General features: G+C 39.4%; 2 protein-coding genes across 2 annotated transcripts; both read right to left on the bottom strand.

Annotated features, from left to right (window-relative positions):
• Positions 1–889: 889 nt before the first annotated feature.
• On the bottom strand, positions 890–1599 carry LOC126611991 (aspartic proteinase 36-like). The gene is made up of 2 exons (XM_050280277.1): positions 1293–1599; positions 890–1151 (listed from the first exon to the last, which is right to left on the bottom strand). The coding sequence occupies exons 1-2, from the start codon at positions 1544–1546 to the stop codon at positions 890–892; spliced, it is 516 nt and encodes a 171-aa protein (XP_050136234.1). The 5' UTR covers positions 1547–1599.
• A 1215-nt stretch (positions 1600–2814) lies between these two features.
• On the bottom strand, positions 2815–12196 carry LOC126611990 (uncharacterized). Its single transcript, XM_050280276.1, has 8 exons — positions 12149–12196; positions 11968–12045; positions 11812–11894; positions 11533–11572; positions 11244–11446; positions 5585–5649; positions 5329–5408; positions 2815–2876 (listed from the first exon to the last, which is right to left on the bottom strand). Exons 2-8 carry the CDS (start codon positions 11978–11980, stop codon positions 2815–2817), a joined length of 546 nt encoding a protein of 181 aa, XP_050136233.1. The 5' UTR covers positions 11981–12045; positions 12149–12196.
• Between the last annotated feature and the right edge of the window lie 6578 nt (positions 12197–18774).

The raw sequence follows: 18774 nt of genomic DNA, 5'->3' as shown, positions 1-18774 counted from the left end.
TGGATTTTGGATGCTCGGTTCTAATGAGGACTAAATTAGTTCGTTTTGTTGGCATAAGTTCTATACTTCATTGTTATATCATGTAACTTATATGATCACAAATAGTATTGTAGTAGGGAACCTTATATTTGTTATACAATATCTATGTATTGCAGAATGCTTCTCTCTGAAGATTTTACTGAGATGTGTTGTTTTTACTCTTAAAACGGTGTGGAGAGATGTATTAAATTGAAAATCCGTACTGGAGCATTATAATAAAATGTATAACATTGTTTCGAGAACTAACCTCCAAAAACTGTGAACCATTCTGTGACAAAAGAAAGCACTTATTAATTCCATACATTTTCCCACAGTATTACTTCCACTCGAAATTATAAGATATTTTTACAAAATAAGCCAGAGCCTGGAGGAAAACTTACCTGATCAGGTCCCTTATACAAAAGGTAGTTATTACATTAACTGGAAAGCTATATCTTTCTACTAGACCTTATAAACTTAGGATATGTAGTTGGAGTTGGAACTGTAGGAATTAGCATCTAGCAAGTCTGGTAGCCTCTACTCAACCATTCAAGTCAGTTTCTCGTGAATTCTAAACTCTATTTAAGAAAAAATCTTTGTAAATCTCGTTGTTAATTGTTAGTGTTACTATTGATAGTTCAGTGTTCTGTTAGAATACACAGAAATCTGATTGTTCTCTAACATTCATTTCAGACTCCTGGGCTATCAAGGAAGTCAGTATATTACACTACTGCAAGCTAAGGCTCAACCAAACCACTCAGCTACTTAATGGACTAACAAACCCAACTAATTGACATGTAGTGACAAGAAGACAAGTGGACTAATCAAGAAGATGATTCACAAATCAAACATCCTATCCCAAAATTTTCAATTAAATAAAATAAATTTTAAGAAGAGAGACATACACTGTTGGGACAAGAGGGGTATAAACGATACTTGGCTCTAAAATCTCACCAAGAACGAGTATACCACCTCCATTGTCATCTCCCTTCAAACAATGGGAGAACACATTAGCAGTTGCCCCTTGAGAGGACAACTGTGATATAACTGACATTAGCCCTTGGCCGAATCCAAATACTCCGTTGACTGAAGCTATAGTCCCCCCCAAAAGCCCAGCCACAGAGGTACTACACCTGTTTTCTATCCATTTGATCACCAAACCAATACTAGTTTAGCTTCAATGCAACAATAAACAACATGAAAAAAATTTCTCGATCTGTTTTTTCCTCTTAATGTTGATTGATTGTTAGAACAGAAAGGTTAAGATAGCTCACCCGAAAACAACGGTCGCTGAAGACTCAATTTTAACATGAGACTGAACCGGTATCATGTCAAAATGTACTTCATCTGACATGTAATACCCGGCTATCTCATCTTCGTCTGCATATCTCAGATGATATCTGCACTGTTTTGTCGGATGTGAGCATTCGGTCTCTAAAGAAGCTTTGCACAACTTGTCGGAACAAGGAACTGGCCGAGCGGTGGATGAGTCGGCAGGGTCGTAGAAATTGAACGAAAGCTGTAACATGCATAGATTATTTAGGATAATTATCAAATAATTTTGAGTAGATTAACATGGAATACAACGTTTAGTATGCCTGATGTTTGAATAAAAGTATGATATGAGTGTTCTGTTTCTACTACTCTAACGACTATTATTCAAAAGACCAAGACTGACAGATTGGAGTTAGAGTGGGCCAAGACTGGGGACTTTGGCCCAATGAACCGTGGATCTTAAGTTCTTAACACAGCACTGCTGTCAAGGGAGCTGGAAACCTTTTTCTTCACCAAATATGACATCACTACGGTTCGGGCCATCTCAGTCAGTATTGTCAATTGGGTTGGGGGGACACAGTCGTGTAACCTAATGTTTACTATTATCCTACTTGTATACCCAACGAAAAAATTGAAAGATGAAATTTATAGTTTGGTGTACCACCTACCAACACAGATGAATGCTAGTTTTAAGATTTAAATACAACCACTCTTAACTAGGGACACTGAAAGGTATAAGAGCTCCTAAAAGTCACATCGAAATTCTGTAAGGGGTATTTTAGTTTCCGCTAGTATAAAAATTTATTTAGTTGAATCACCAAAATTTAACCAAAGAAAAGTCAAATCTGCTAAAAAATAAGTAAAAACTTACTCCGCCAAGCTCAGTATGCCGGGGACAAACTTTGCATGACGAGCATGAAACCCACATCACGTCGCTCCTGTGTCGATCATCACATAGAATTCTCTTGGTGGACAGCCGAGTTTCACTTTTGTCAAGTACACCCTAGTGATTTCATGCAAGAACAGAAAATGAACAAAAGTTATTCAAGTTTTAATAACATTAACTATTCAATCTTACCAAGACACTAAAATAGAGGAGTGATTGAAGGAAAAAATGAATACAAAGAAACCTCAGAATCATTAACCAAATATAGTGAACTTTGTAACTAAAGATTATATCGGCAGATTATATAGGAGATTGTGCAAGCTTTAAATTAAGTAAATGACAAACACCCTTCGTTTAAGAAATTAAATCAACATAAAAACCTTCCCAACCAATGTCGGCTAAAGCAAAAAATTTGCAAATTCAACGGAAGTTAAGACAGTTGTAACAAACAAAAACTTGGAAAAAAAAATTCAATAAAGAGTTCTTGCTGCCCTTATTTTTTCAAGAAAGAAAGATTTAATTTATTTAATATAAAAGCCTAAAGTCATACGGGATTAAGCTATTACCCGATATGTTCAGGACTGTAGAAATCCTCGTATACCACTGATACGTTGGCTATACCACCCACAACTCTTTTAGAGCAGTTCCACCGGAGGTGGAATAGCCCAGCACCCAGTCAAAAAACCAGGCTGGCACCCTGTCAATTCACTCCAGCCCAGCAATTTGCCTGGCACCCAGCCCAAGCTAGTTTGTGGGCCAGTCCAAAATTGACTGACCAAGGAGCCGGGCTATTTGCCTGGCGTGTGCCTTTCACGGTGACAACCTCCGATTCCTCCGATTGGGGCTGAGCTGGAGAACAATTTCGTTGGGTTTTTTCTCGGTGACAACCTCCGATTTCGAGCCACAGCATAACAAAACAACATATAAAAAAACCCAGAAAGCAACGGCAAACCAAGAAAAACCCAGGGGTGCAGATTTTCATTTTTCTGTGGGGGAAGATCGGAAGAGTTGTAGAGGGAGGTTCCAGGGGTGCGTAGCGAAATGGGTAGAGAGAGAGAGAGAGAGAGAGAGAGAGAGAGAGAGAGAGAGAGAGAGAGAGAGAGAGAGAGAGAGAGAGAGAGAGAGGGAGAGAGAGATGCAGAGGGAGGTCTCAGGGTGCGGAGCGAAATGGTGAGGTTTTGAGGGAGGTTCGAGAAGAGTTCCTTATAAAATTGATAATATTTTAATAAATCAAATTATTATTTTCTAATAAAAATTAATAATATTTTAATAAAATTGACTAGGCTATTTAGTTTTAGGGTTGGAGATGCCTTGGCCTATTACTGTTCACTGTGGTCTATTACTTACTGTTCATTTGAGTGGATAAATGCGTTAGGTGCTGACGCAAAGTTTTTAGGAGTAGACTTGCTCTTAAAGAGGTGGGCCTGTCTCATTCGGTCACGAGCTTGGAGCTCGTCATGTCTCATATGGTGACTCCTAGGAAACGCTCTCTCTAGTGAGAAAATGTTACCATGGGCACCGAAGGACGAAATAAGGACGGCAAGACAGGGCACGAGTATGTGAGCAGCCCCCATGGTAGTATGAAATATCCTGCCATGCAAAGAAAGAATATCAGTGAATATCACAAAAAGACATCATCACAATCAACACTGTTGGGTGCATGCTCATGTATATCATCTTAATACATGATACATGCAAATAATTTCATATTAGCATCTTTCTGCTTTCCTTATTTCCCACATGCAAATAATTTCGTCTATGTATATCTGAACATAATTAACTGGTGCCACAAAGCAAGAACTAAAGTAAGATCATCTTCTCCGACACTCAGCTATTGAATATAATTATACCCAACAAACTAAAATAGCATCAGGAAGACTCAAATCTATGGGAAAGGTGCCTAATTTCCAAAACCAGGGCCACGAGCTATCAAGATTAATTTTTTAAGAAAAGCGCCCGTCTCAAATGTTTGAAGGGCTTCAACAGCCAGACGAGGTACGTGCCAGTAAAATTCACCTGCTTTTAGCCTTTTCCTAAAACAAATTTGTAAAAATACTACAATTCAATTTTCTGAAACACAATTATGGCTTAATTCCCCAATTGCTTCTTTGAGCTTTTGAGTTTTTGAGCTTCTTTAACGTCTTTTACTCTAATTCAACAGAAACAATAACAGAAAGATGCATCTTAAAACTCTCTCATCTCTTTGATTTTTGCTTTTGTCTTTTAAGGAGCCGATTAAGATGCAGGGCAAAACTAATTTGTGTTCATTTCTCTTCGTTTCAACTTTGGCGCATGCTTTAGCATTCTCTACCAGACGAAGATAAACTTAAATCCTAATTTATTAATTGTTGAGAATATGAACCTTACAAAGGAGAACGAATTGAGTTTGCAATTGCTTGTAAGCGGTTGGGTTACTTACCATGTTAAAACATCATTAAAACAACATTTGCTTTCTAAATATAACAAAAGTTATATTCTGAAGCAATTGTACCGAAACTTAGGTACCGATTTTTGTACTGAAACTTATGTACTGATACATTCGTACCGAAACATATGTACTAATACATTCTTACTAAAACTTATGTACCGATGCATTCATTCATACAGAAACTTATGTACCAATTCAATCGTACCACTACATTGTACCGAATTGTAATGGTTTCTCTTGTTCATCTAGATCATTGTTGATCAAGAAAGTTGGAATGTATTTGACGATTTGCATGCAGGAGACAAAAAAGAGATGGGGAGTTTTCTTAAGAAGTGGAGTGGTTAGTTATAAATTATGTGTTCATGTGGAGGTACCTAATTATTTTTTCATCTATGATTAATGTATCTCAATCATACAAATCGTTTATCTTCTTTATTATCATGTAACTAAAGATTGTTTTTGTAAAAGATTATTAAACTTGTTTATCTTATTTATAATCATATAACTAAAGATTATATTTGTAAAAAATTATTCAACTTAAGATCATTTAGACATCCAAGAAAAGTTATTTGTACCAATTTTTCAATGCGTGCTGTTTGTACCATACTTGACCAATCCCGAAACTACCGAGTACCAGTCAACGTTATACCATCAAGGACCCAGAAGAGTTTCCATCCAACTAGGAGGCCAATCACAGTGCGACACGTGTATGAAATGTTACCATGGGCACCGAAGGACGAAATAAGGACGGCAAGACAGGGCACGAGTATGTGAGCAGCCCCCATAGTAGGATGAAATATCCTGCCATGCAAAGAAAGAATATCAGTGAATATCACAAAAAGACATCATCACAATCAACACTGTTGGGTGCATGCTCATGTATATCATCTTAATACATGATACATGCAAATAATTTCATATTAGCATCTTTCTGCTTTCCTTATTTCCCACGTGCAAATAATTTCGTCTATGTATACCTGAACATAATTAACTGGTGCCACAAAGCAAGAACTAAAGTAAGATCATCTTGTTCGACACTCAGCTATTGAATATAATTATACCCAACAAACTAAAATAGCATCAGGAAGACTCAAATCTATGGGAAAGGTGCCTAATTTCCAAAACCAGGGCCACGAGCTATCAAGATTAATTTTTTAAGAAAAGCGCCCGTCTCAAATGTTTGAAGGGCTTCAACAGCCAGACGAGGTACGTGCCAGTAAAATTCACCTGCTTTTAGCCTTTTCCTAAAACAAATTTGTAAAAATACTACAATTCAATTTTCTGAAACACAATTATGGCTTAATTCCCCAATTGCTTCTTTGAGCTTTTGAGTTTTTGAGCTTCTTTAACTTCTTTTACTCTAATTCAACAGAAACAATAACAGAAAGATGCATCTTAAAACTCTCTCATCTCTTTGATTTTTGCTTTTGTCTTTTAAAGAGCTGATTAAGATGCAGGGCAAAACTAATTTGTGTTCATTTCTCTTCGTTTCAACTTTGGCGCATGCTTTAGCATTCTCTACCAGACGAAGATAAACTTAAATCTTAATTTATTAATTGTTGAGAATATGAACCTTACAAAGGAGAACGAATTGAGTTTGCAATTGCTTGTAAGCGGTTGGGTTACTTACCATGTTAAAACATCATTAAAACAACATTTGCTTTCTAAATATAACAAAAGTTATATTCTGAAGCAATTGTACCGAAACTTAGGTACCGATTTTTGTACTGAAACTTATGTACTGATACATTCGTACCGAAGCATATGTACTAATACATTCGTACTAAAACTTATGTACCGATGCATTCATACAGAAACTTATGTACCAATTCAATCGTACCACTACATTGTACCGAATTGTAATGGTTTCTCTTGTTCATCTAGATCATTGTTGATCAAGAAAGTTGGAATGTATTTGACGATATGCATGCAGGAGATAAAAAAGAGATGGGGAGTTTTCTTAAGAAGTGGAGTGGTTAGTTATAAATTATGTGTTCATGTGGAGGTACCTAATTATTTTTTCATCTATGATTAATGTATCTCAATCATACAAATCGTTTATCTTCTTTATTATCATGTAACTAAAGATTATTTTTGTAAAAGATTATTAAACTTGTTTATCTTCTTTATAATCATATAACTAAAGATTATATTTGTAAAAAATTATTCAACTTAAGATCATTTAGACATCCAAGAAAAGTTATTTGTACCAATTTTTCAATGCGTGTTGTTTGTACCATACTTGACTAATCCCGAAACTACCGAGCACTGGTCAACGTTATACCGTCAAGGACCCAGGAGAGTTTCCCTCCAACGAGGAGGCCAATCACAGCGCGACACGTGTCGACATCAAAAGCCAATCACAACACGACACGTGTCAATATCAGAACAAAGCTAGAAACTTTCTTCTATAAAAGGAGATCATTCTCCCACAATATTTCCTAATGCCATTTGTACTAAATCATTCACTAGTACTCACTAAATGAAAGCTTGAACCTATGTACTTGTGTAAACCCTTCACAATTAATGAGAACTCCTCTACTCCGTGGAAGTAGCCAATTTGGGTGAACCACGTACATCTTGTGTTTGCTTCCCTGTCTCTATCCATTTGCATACTTATCCACACTAGTGACTGGAGCAATGTAGCGAAAGTCACGAACTTAACATTTTCTGTTGTATCAAAGTCCTCACTGATTTTGTGCATCAACATGTGCTTTTGGGATCTAACTAACAATGTTTGATACGCGAAAAACGACAAACAATAAAAGCAAAGCTCAATTTTCAAGATTCAAATTACGCTGGAATCTCTTTGCAATTATCACTGGATTAGGCACCACTCGGAGCACTAGCTGCCATCGCACCATAGGCACATCGAAAGTGAATAATAATATTTGTGCAAAATATTTTATCAACAGATTCAACCAATAAAGTCTTTCATTTTAAAAATCATTTAAAATCGCCACTTACTACTATCGCCTTTAAAATTCTAATTAAATACATCTTTTAATTTAAAAATCATTTACTTTTTTCTATGTGATTGCAGCGGACTATCATTGTCATATCCCGGTCTGGGCTCGACTCCGCCGTAGCACGATATTGTCCGCCTTGAGCCCCGACCATGCTCTCACGGTTTTATTTCTGGGAACTCACGCGAGTAAAACTTCCCAGTGGGTCACCCATCATGGGAATGCTCTCGTGCGAACTCGCTTAACTTCGAAGTTCCGATGGAACCCGAAGCCAGTGAGCTCCCAAAATGTCTCGTTCTAATTGGAGGTGGGAATGTACATATAAGGTTTAGAGGATCCACTCCCCTGGGCGATGTGGGATGTTACAATCCACCCCCCCCTTAGGGGCCCGACATCCTTGTCGGCACACTTCCGGCTAGGGATTGGCTTTGATACCAAATTTTCATATCCCCGCCCCGGCCCCCACCACATTCAGGACTCGACTCCGCCGTAGCACGATATTGTCTGCTTTGGACCCCGACCATGCCCTCATGGTCGAAAAAGTAGATAAAAGGTATTTCCGATTTTATCTAATCTATCGGGAGGCCTATTTCAGCATCACAAACTTTTTTGTTTTCACGCCGAGAGGCTCTTAACAATATTTAGGTTATGAAAGAATATGAAAATAAAAAAAATTTTTTTTTTTTTTATTTGAAAAAAAAAAACTTTATATTGTCCGCTTTGGGCCCCGACCACGCCCTCACGGTTTTGTTTTTGGGAACTCATGCGAGTAGAACTTCCCAGTGGGTCACCCATCCTGGGAATGCTCTCGCGCGAACTCGCTTAACTTCGGAGTTCCGATGGAACCCAAAGCCAGTGAGCTCTAAAAAAACCTCGTGCTAATTGGAAGTGAGAATGTACATATAAGGCTTAGAGGATCCACTTTCCTGGACGATATGGGATGTTACAATCACCTCCCCGCTTCCATCTGAACTAGAGACTCTAGATTTGCATTATAATTCCTTTTGGTAGTTGGCATTAGTTACTTTTTTAAAGCATAGAGGGGCTAGCAAGCAAGAAACAGAAATTAAGGTACTTATGTTTAAAATTGGTTTTCTTGATCCATCTTCGAATGTTTTTTTGACCAGAAATGTGGTTTATGGTTTCCAGTCTGGTCTGTTGAGCTAGTTAGCTTTTTATTAAAGACCCTTCCAAAAATAAACCTCACAAAGCAAGGCTGAAAGGCATAAACACCCGATCATGAAATTAAGAACGCAATTAAGTTTTGAATTGAAAATAATGAAATTAATATCGGGACAAAAATAGATTACGGTAGTTGTGTGCTTGTTGCTTTTTGTATATATGGGAAGATTCTTATTTCTTCTTCCCTCAGCCTTGAAGAGCTTAGTAAATGGATTGGATTGGAGAGCTAGCCTTTAGCCCAAATTTGAGAAGGGTCTCTAATTTTGGGGTCCATTATTTTCCAGAATTGTCAATTGAAGCTTTGAAGCTTCTTTTGTTAATCATAAATAGAAACAGGCCTTCTCCTCTCTGCTAGTAGAAGTACACACGTATTATATAAAGGGGGAACTCATTTGAATGGGGGCCTATATGTATTGTGGTCCTGTACCTACTCTTTGAGTTTTTGTTTGCCTTTTCTGCTTTTAAGGATTGACGGCATTTTCTGGTGTTCCTACCATCCTTCCCTTTCCCTCCAGTTAAAAACTGAAAGCTTACTATAGTCCACAGTCACTCCCTCCCCTTCTGCTCCTAGCATAGCTTTTTACTCTTTCACTGTTCATGTATGTGCATGTGCGTGTGTGTGTGTTTGTGTGTTTGTATGTTTGTGTATAAATTTACCAAATCGGAGGATTGCATTAGTTATAATTCACATTAGATTTGTTAAGTAAACGGATTATCCTTCATTAGTTTAACCACATGTTACTTGTACAGTTGTGTACTCACCACCATGTGATTTTCCTTTTCTCTTCAATTAATTTATATGACCAGTTGAAGCAACTCGACTCGTGATATCATGAGAAAAGAAAAGTCGTGGAAAAGAATTATCTCTATGTTTGTGCTTTTGGTCCCAATTTCCACAACTAACTCTTTAAGCTTTTGAGCTTCTTCAACTTCTTTTACCCAATTTCAACATAAACAAAAACAGAAAGAGGCCTCTTAAAACACTCCCCTCTTTTGATTTTTGTTTTTGTCTTTTAAGGACACTATGAAGATGCTGGGCGAAACTAAGTTGTTGTCATTTCTCTCTGTTTCAACTTTGATGCATGCACTAGCATAGCATTCTCTGCCAGACTAGAACAAACTTGTATCCTAATTTATAAATTGTTGAGAGTATGAATCTTAAATCGGAAAAAGAATAGAGTTTGCAATGGTTTATAAATAGTTGGATTACTCTCCATGTTAAAACTGAAACATCATTAAAACAACATTTGCTTTCTTAATTAAGATTGTTTGTGCTATATGAAACTATTGCCATCTGCTCCTATGACCCAATTAATTTTGGGTACTCCAATTGGCAACCGACTCCTATCTTAATATTTTAAATCCCCTTTAGCATGCAGGCATTTCGTTTGTGTATCATTTGTTATGCGTTACATAAGTTAATGTTAAGAAATCAGAATACTAGTTCGGTGCCCTTAATTAGAGCTACACTCCTTACTGTCGGTATACTTGGGATTATTCGAACTATCTTACAGAACAATCAAAATTTTTATGATAATATTTGTCTCCCAAGGGTAGTATATATAGTACTAAGCCGAATTGGATTAGTTATAATCTACATTTCATTTGTTAAGCAAACGGATTATCCTTTGTTAGTTTAACGACATCTTTGTTGTAGGCCTGTTTGATTGAGCGATCTAAGGTTAGAGAGAGAGGGGTGCGGCAAGCTTTAGGGAGAAGAGAGATTGATTTAATTGTGAGGTGTGTTTGATTCACCCCATTGTGCCTTTATTTATAGTAGTAGAAAGGGTAAAACCTTTCCCTTTAGGATTACAACATTTAATAGGTAATCTAGTCCTAATAGGAATATAAGATACATTCCTAGATTCCCTAGGATTTACACAATCACATTCCTATTCTAAATATGACTGCAACACTTCCCCTTGAGTGTGTAAATACTCAACAAACCATCGCATCAGATCTTCAGCAAATAAGGTAGAATAGTTGATGAAGTCATCAGTACAACGGGTGATTGCGAGTCTCAAATTTACTTTGAAGTATGCATTTGTAAAAACTCACAAAAACCTTGCTATGGTAAAACCCAAGAAATGGGGAAACCCCATAGACTAAGGAGAAAAGTAAGAAAATATGCATAATGTCTAAACACTCATCAAACTGGACGAAGGTAGTGAACTCATCGGAGTACGATCATCCCAGGGTGGGTGCCTCATTAAAACCTCGTTAGGTAGCAAAAACCTAGTGGGAAAAATGCTCCTAATCGTAGGAAAAATAGTACATTAAGATCATGTGAGTATGCTTCTAAATACTCCCCCTGAGTTAGACATAACTTCTAAATAAGAGAACTACAAGCGATTCAACTCAGATAATTTACGCATACTGATTCCTTGGACGAGCTTCTGAAATGTAGACTTAGGCAATGAATTGGTGAAGAGATCGGCCAGCAGTGGCGGATCCAGGAAATAATGTTTAGGGGGTCAATAAGGATAACGCGCGTAGCGCGCAATTTTTTTTTAACAGAAACGGCTATAAGTATAACCTGCGATACAATATATGATACAAGAAATGTGGGAAACATACGCATTAACAAACTCACATGTATGGGCATCTCAGCTATGACCAGGTTGCTACTTTCTTCAAGACTTTTGAGAGTTACTACCTCACCCCCGACGACCATGTTGATTACAATCCCATCTGCACGTATTTGTACAAAGTTATCGCAAGAGAGCATACCCCATTAATATGCAACTAACAAAGTAGTACAACTTGGTAGGACGAACCTGCAGCCAAACAAGTTGTCATACGGCTTGTATATGTTTCCTTCACAGAGGATTGTAAGGAAGGAAGCATATATACATGAGAAAATAGAAGGGACGCAGTATGTAATGCATAAGGTAGCAAAACCACATGCAGTCCCATGTATACAACTGTTATAACACAGAATTCAATCATTAACGACCTTGAAATGGCACAACAAGAGTAACTGTCAGCATAAGTGGATGCGTGAAATTGCAGTACATCTAAGTCCCAATTCCCAAAAGGAAAAATGAGAACTGTACCTTCTTTGTCGGTAACTCATAATTTATAAGAACACGGGCAGCTATAGGTGACTCCCCAGAAGGAAGCAGCGGAAGGCATGCATCTGTTGCAACTATCATATGAGATTTTTGTTCATCTTTCACAGACTCATTATCAACTGCTGATTGAGCACTCACTTCTGGGTTCCATCTCATTGTTGCTTGCCGAAAATGCTCTAATATTAAAGAATGGTCTGCCTCAGCAAGGTCAGTGTACTGCGATACAAGATATGATGCACGGGCTATAAGTACAAACTTTATCAAGATTCCTTCAATGAGTTTTGAACTTTGAATAGAGATGAAAGTGGTTCTTTCAGACCTTTCGTCGAACACTTGGTGTGCAGCCAAGGGGTCTCACCAGCAACTCCAAGGGGTCGCACCAATAGCTCCAATGGATCTCTAAGGTTGTTTCCATGACTTCCAAGGGGTCGTGCGACCCCATTGACCCCACTGTGGATCCGCCACTGTCTGCCAGGTTGTCCTGGGAACGGATTTGCTTGACTTCAATGTTCTGATGCTGTTGCTGCTGGTGTGAGTAAAAGAACTTTGGCGCTATGTGCTTGGTGTTGTCTCCCTTGATGTATCCCTTCTTCAGCTGCTCGATACATGCTGTATTGTCTTCAAAGATCGTCGTAGGAAGGTCAACGACTGATGTAAGACCACTAGTGCTTCGAATATGTTCCATAACTTCTCTCAACCAAAAGCACTCACGCGATGCTTCATGTAGGGCGAGAATCTCAGCATGGTTAGACGAAGTCGCAACTAGCGTTTGCTTGGTAGACCTCTAAGATATAGCGGTGTCTCCAACGGTAAAGACATAACCTGTTTGAGAACGTGCTCTATGTGGGTCAGACAGATATCCAGCATCTGCGTAACCAACAAGGCGAGAATCAATCTGAGGGCCATAGGGGACGGTAACACTTGGAGATTCACGGGTATAGAACAAGCCCAAATCCGTAGTACCTTTGACATAACGGAAAATGTCTTTAACACCATTACAGTGCCTGCGTGTGGGCGCATTGCTGTATCTAGCCAATAGATTCACAGCAAAGGAGATGTCGGGTCTAGTGCACTGAGCCAAGTACAATAAAGCCCCAATTGCACTTAGGTAAGGAACTTCGGTTTCCAAAATCTCTTCCTCATCCTCTTTTGGATGGAAGAGATCTCGTTTAGCATCTAGAGTCCGAACAACCATGGGTGTACTCGAAGGCTTCGATTAATCCTCATTAAAACGTCGCAACACCTTTTAGGTGTAGTTCGATTGATGTACTAGGATTCCATTTGAACAATGCTCGATCTCCAGGCCTATATAGTATCGAGTTTTCCCAAGATCCTTCATCTCAAATTCCATTTCAAGTGTGTAGCAATTTCCTCAACCTCTGTGGGAGTCCCAATGAGGTTCATGTCATCGACATAAACTGCAACGATTGTGAATCTGAAATGTGACTTCTTTATGAACACGCATGGGCATAGTTCGTTGTTCACATAACCCTGACTTGTCAAATATTCACTCACACGGTTATACCACATCCGCTCGGATTGTTTTAATCCGTAGAGTGACCTCTTCAACCTAATTGAGAGAGTGTTCCATGGTCTAGAACTATTTGAGCCAGTCAATGGAATTCCTTCTGAAACTTTCATATAAATTTTCGTATCTAGATCCTCATAGAGATACGCGGTTACCACGTCTGTAAGCTGCATATTCAGTTTTTCAGAAACTACCAAACTGATTAGGTAGCAGAACGTTATAACGTCCATTACGGGGGAATACGTCTCCTCGTAATCAATCCCTGGGCGCTGAGAAAAGCCTTGCGCTACGAGGAGTGCTTTGTATTGCACTATTTCATTCTTCTCATTACGCTTCCTCACGAAAACCCACTTGTAGCCAACAGGCTTCACGCGTGGTTGTGTAGGAACGATAGGTCTAAATACCTTACGTTTCGCGAGCGAATCGAGTTCGACCTGGATTGCTTGTTTCCAGTTTGACCAATCAGTTTTACGTCAGCATTCATTGACGGAACGTGGTTCAATGTCATCGCTAAGCATGATGTCAGTAGCTACTGAGTACGAGAATGCATCGTCAACGATCATCTCATTCCTATTCCAAATCTCATCCAATACTGTGTAGTGGATTGAAATCTCGCGATTCTCGGGAGGTCGGCATGTTTCATCTGAAGCATCACCATAATCTAGAATGACCTCATGCGTTGAAACGGATGAGTGAGCGATGGTCGGATTCAAACTAGGGTCACTAGTTTGTGCCATTTTCCTCTTCTAGGGTTGTGAATCCTTTGAACCAAATGGTCTGCCACGCTTCAGGGTCGGAACAGATGATTGGCTAGCTGCCAATGTACCTTGCCACGTGGAAGGTGCGGCCCCCCATCTTCGGGTATAGTCCAGCCTTCCCAGGCGGGTTGTTGAAGTACACGGGGTACATCTATCCTTGCAGGTGTGTTTGCAGCGGGTATATGTGATCTTGTCACCTTTGCTAGATCATTAACAGCATCTGGCATGCTTTAAGCAATGCTCTGAAGATCTATAATTTGACGCACCTCAGTTTCAGACAGGGCAGTGCGGGGATCTAAATGAGACATAATGGAAGCATACCACGACAATTCGCGACGTTCTACGGGAACGTTAACATGCTTATCTCCCCCTAACGACAGGAAGATTGTCTCATCAAAGTGACAATCCGTAAAACGTACGGTAAAGAGATCTCATGTCAAGGGTTCTAAGTATCGAACAATTGATGGCGAATCATAACCGACATATATTCCCAATTTTCTCTGATGACCCATTTTGGTGCGTAGCGGCATCGTTATTGACACATAAATGGCGCACCCAAACACCCGTACATACGAGACGTCAGGCTCGTATCCAGTGACCAACTGTAATGGTGAATGTGGTTGGGTAGCGGTGGGCCTCAGGCGGACCAATATAGCTGCGTGCAATATTGCATAGCCCCAGGCAGATACCGGTAGTTTGGTTCGCATAACCAAAGTCTGAGCTATTAATTGAATGCGCTTTATGAAAACTTCTGCCAGGTCATTTTGGGGGTGAACATGGGGTACAAGATGTTCCACATTTATCCCTACTGACATGCAATAATCGTCAAAACTCTGTGACGTAAACTCTCCAGCATTATCCAGTCGAATCAACTTAATCGGATAATTAGGGTGATGAGCCCTTAGCTTAATGATTTGAGCTAGGAGTTTAGCAAACACGACGTTGCGTGTGGATAACAAGCAAACATGTGACCATCTTGTCGATGCATCAACCAACACCATAAAGTATCTAAATGGTCCGTAGGTTGGTTGGATTGGTCCACAAATGTCCCCTTGAATCCTTTGAAGAAATTTAGGGGGGGTCGTGAATAATCTTTGTATATGAGGGTTGAGTATTCAACTTCCCTAAAGAACACACTTTGCATGGTGGAAGTCCAACATAGCGATGTAACTTATGCCCGTGTGAAGATTTGAGGATACAGCGCATCATGTCACGTCTAGGATGTCCCAAACGATCATGCCAAATCAACAAAGTGTCCGGGAACGCAGACATAGGGCCGGCCACACTGTGTGCTTCTATGCTGCGAATGGTTGTGATATACAACTCACTCGGCAAGCGTTCCAACTTCTCGTGAATATGCTTCTGGCCATATTCATATGAAGTGATACAAAGAAATTCAGAACCATGATCTTTAGTGGTTTCAAGATGATATTAATTATCTCGAATGTCTCTAAAACTCAGCAACGTTTTTCCGGAACGTGGAGAATAGAGTGCCTCCTTAATGGTCAGAATTGTACCATTAGACAACATGATATGTGCCTTTCTGTATCCTTCAATCATGTTGGATGAGCCTGAGAGAGTTGTCAAATGAGCTTTCTTGGGTATGAAGTTAGTAAAATAGTGGCGTTCACGCAATATGGTGTGCGTGGTTGCACTATCTGCCAGACAACTAACTTCCCACTAGACATACCTAGAAATAAATTGATTGAATTGGTCACATGTATAAATATAAGTCCATTCATTCAATTAAGCAATTCGAGAAAATAATATCCATTCAAATAACAATTCATAATTCAAAACAAACCAAAACAAAACAAATTATTCCAAATACTTAGAAAAATTGTTCAAACTTAAACCATAAACCTAGCAAAATAGGGGGGTAGGGCCGGCCACTCCAAGTGGGTTCGGCCACTAGGGGTAAAACACCCTAAATACATGTCTAATTTATTCATCCATAGGCACTGACGCCTCCTGGAAATCCGATATCTCCATTCATGTAGTTGCATCTTCCGAATGATCCACATGTGCAAAGTTAGACTCACGACGGGAATGATACTTGGCAATAGCCTCAGGGGAAGCTCGGCATACGCGTGACCAATGATCCCTTGATCCACAGCGATAACACATGTCCAGTTCAGTAGAAGCAGCCTGAACGAGAGCTTTGCCCTTGTTCTTGAAGTTTGGAACCTTAGGAGCGAGTGGTGGACGCTGCTGGGTCGCAATTCTGCCCTTAGGTGCGGCACTCTGTTGACCTTGGGCCCGTGGTTGAGCTTGCCGCCCATTGCCATGGCCACGACGTTTCTTTCATCGTTTATGGCTGCTAGAATAAGTCGCATGCGCTTCAGGCGCGGTGTTCGAGCCAGTTGGTCGAGCTTGATGATTCTTCATCAAAAGCTAATTTTGCTTTTCAGCAAAAAGTAGAACAGAGATCAAATCCGAAAATTTGGTGAATTTATGTGCCCTATATTGTTGCTGTAGGACAATATTGGTGGCATGGAAGGTCAAATAGGTCTTCTCCAGGATATTTGATTCGGTTAGTTCCACTTTACAGAATTTCAACAAAGAACGGATTCTACAAACTTCAGAGTTGTATTTATTCACGGACTTAAAGTCCTGGAAGCGAAGATGCTGCCAGTTGTGTCTTACTTCAGGCAAGTATATGTCTTTCTGGTGATCGAAACAGTCGGCCAAAGCAAGCCAGAGGGTGCGTGGGTCCTCCTCAGCGAGATACTCAGTCTGTAATGCATCATGAATGTGTCTTCGGATGAAGATCATTGCAGTAGCCTTCTGAGCTTCGTCAACAGGTTTGTCGACGATAGATGCCTCGATGGTGGCTCTAATACCCTTTGCAGTGAGATGGAGCTTCACGTCTTGAACCCACTTTAGATAGTTTCTTTTAGATACTTCTAGAGCGGAGAAATCGAGCTTGTTCAAGTTTGACATATCCCTAAACCGGAGGGAGAAAACGTGATTAGTCATATGGTAAGCCATAGGCATATATCGTAGAACATACAGGTTCTTTAGACATGTAGTGGTTTAATTTATGCATGAAAACTATAGGTTTCATGTGGTATGTTTTGAATGAAAACTTCAGGTTTCAAAGGCACTAAATTTGAAATTACAGGTTCAATTTAGTTTGATGAAAAATTAGTTCATAATGAGAGGTTCCTGCAAGAAACACAGAATGCAATATACTAAGTAAGTGTAGTGGATTTAAGTTGTCTTCGGGAACTCAAGTGTGAGAGCTTCGATACTACGAAAATATGTGATGGTTCAAAGTATAAAAATAAATTATTGAATCATTAATGTCCAAAAGTGATCTTCAGGTCAATAATTTTGGATTCATTATCAGATTAATGGACTGCATGTCACTTTTAATTAATTCAATAAATCGGGCCATACGAGGTCGATTGTAGAAGCAAAATAATATTAACATACGGGTTAAATTATTTTAGAATGTTAAAATAATAGTATTTGTGTTGAAAAATGTCCTAAAAATAATTTGGGCATGGGTGCCATGGGTTAAAGGGCACAAGGTGCCTTGAGTAAAAGGCATGGCCCATAGAAAGGGCCTAGGGTATGGCTGCAAGCCATGGGAGGGAAAAAAGGACCCCCAGCAGTAGCTGGGTTCGGTTTTTGGGCCAAGGGGGGTTACGGGGATGGCCCAGCAGGAGCTGGCCGAAGGTTTGGGTTACAGGGAGCCCAGCCTTGTTGGCTGGCGTGTGCGTGCAGTGCCCAGCCACATGGGCTGGCAATATGGGTGCGGGCCGAGAGGGTCGTGAGCTGCAGGCCCAACAGAGACGTTCCAGGCCGAAGCCTGATGTCTTGGTCGCACAGGGATGGTGCGGTGCCGCACCAAATCCATTCCCCTTTTTTTCAATTCCCTTTAGGGTTTAGGAAAACCCTAAACATGCTTCTAATTTAATTTGTATAATTTGACTCACAAATTCCACATAACAATTTGAGTGTACGATCCATGAAACAAATATATATATTGACAAATATATAAACATATACAATATATATATCGAAAGGAAAATATAAACGTAGATGGGTTCATGCATCATGGGGAATGTTTTCATGCTTCGTGGACGTTTCAAACTTCTTTTATTTTAAGCGTACCAGATTAGCAGAAAACGAATAAGCCTTTGAATTTGGTGGACCCTCCAACGATGCGTCAATTCCTTAGCTTCTGGTAAGAGCGTGCTGATAATGTGTTGTAGGCCTATTTGATTGAGCGATCTAGGATTAGAGAGAGAGAGGGGCGCGGCAAGCTTTAGGGAGAAGAGAGATTGATTTAATTGTGAGGTATGTTTGATTCACCCCATTGTGCCTTTATTTATAGTAGTAGAAAGGGTAAAACCTTTCCCTTTAGGATTACAACATTTAATGGGTAATCTAGTCCTAATAAGAATATAAGATACATTCCCATATTCCATAGGATTTACACAATTACATTCCTATTCTAAATGACTGCAACAATCTTTTATTTTTTCTTTTTTTACAAAAGTTTGACGACATGTTTTACTCATATAGTGTTTTTTCATGCGCAAAATCTAAATTTCAAAAAAAAATGCCGACAAAGAAATTGGAATGCTGTGTTTAATGAAAAATTCGGGTTTTTTCTATAATAAAGAACGTTTCCTCTTATTTTTGTGG

This window comes from Malus sylvestris, chromosome 17 (genome assembly GCF_916048215.2).
Source record: "Malus sylvestris chromosome 17, drMalSylv7.2, whole genome shotgun sequence".
Taxonomy (NCBI): domain Eukaryota; kingdom Viridiplantae; phylum Streptophyta; class Magnoliopsida; order Rosales; family Rosaceae; genus Malus; species Malus sylvestris.
Note: the sequence above shows the minus strand (reverse complement) of the source record. Positions and strands in the feature narration are given on the sequence as shown.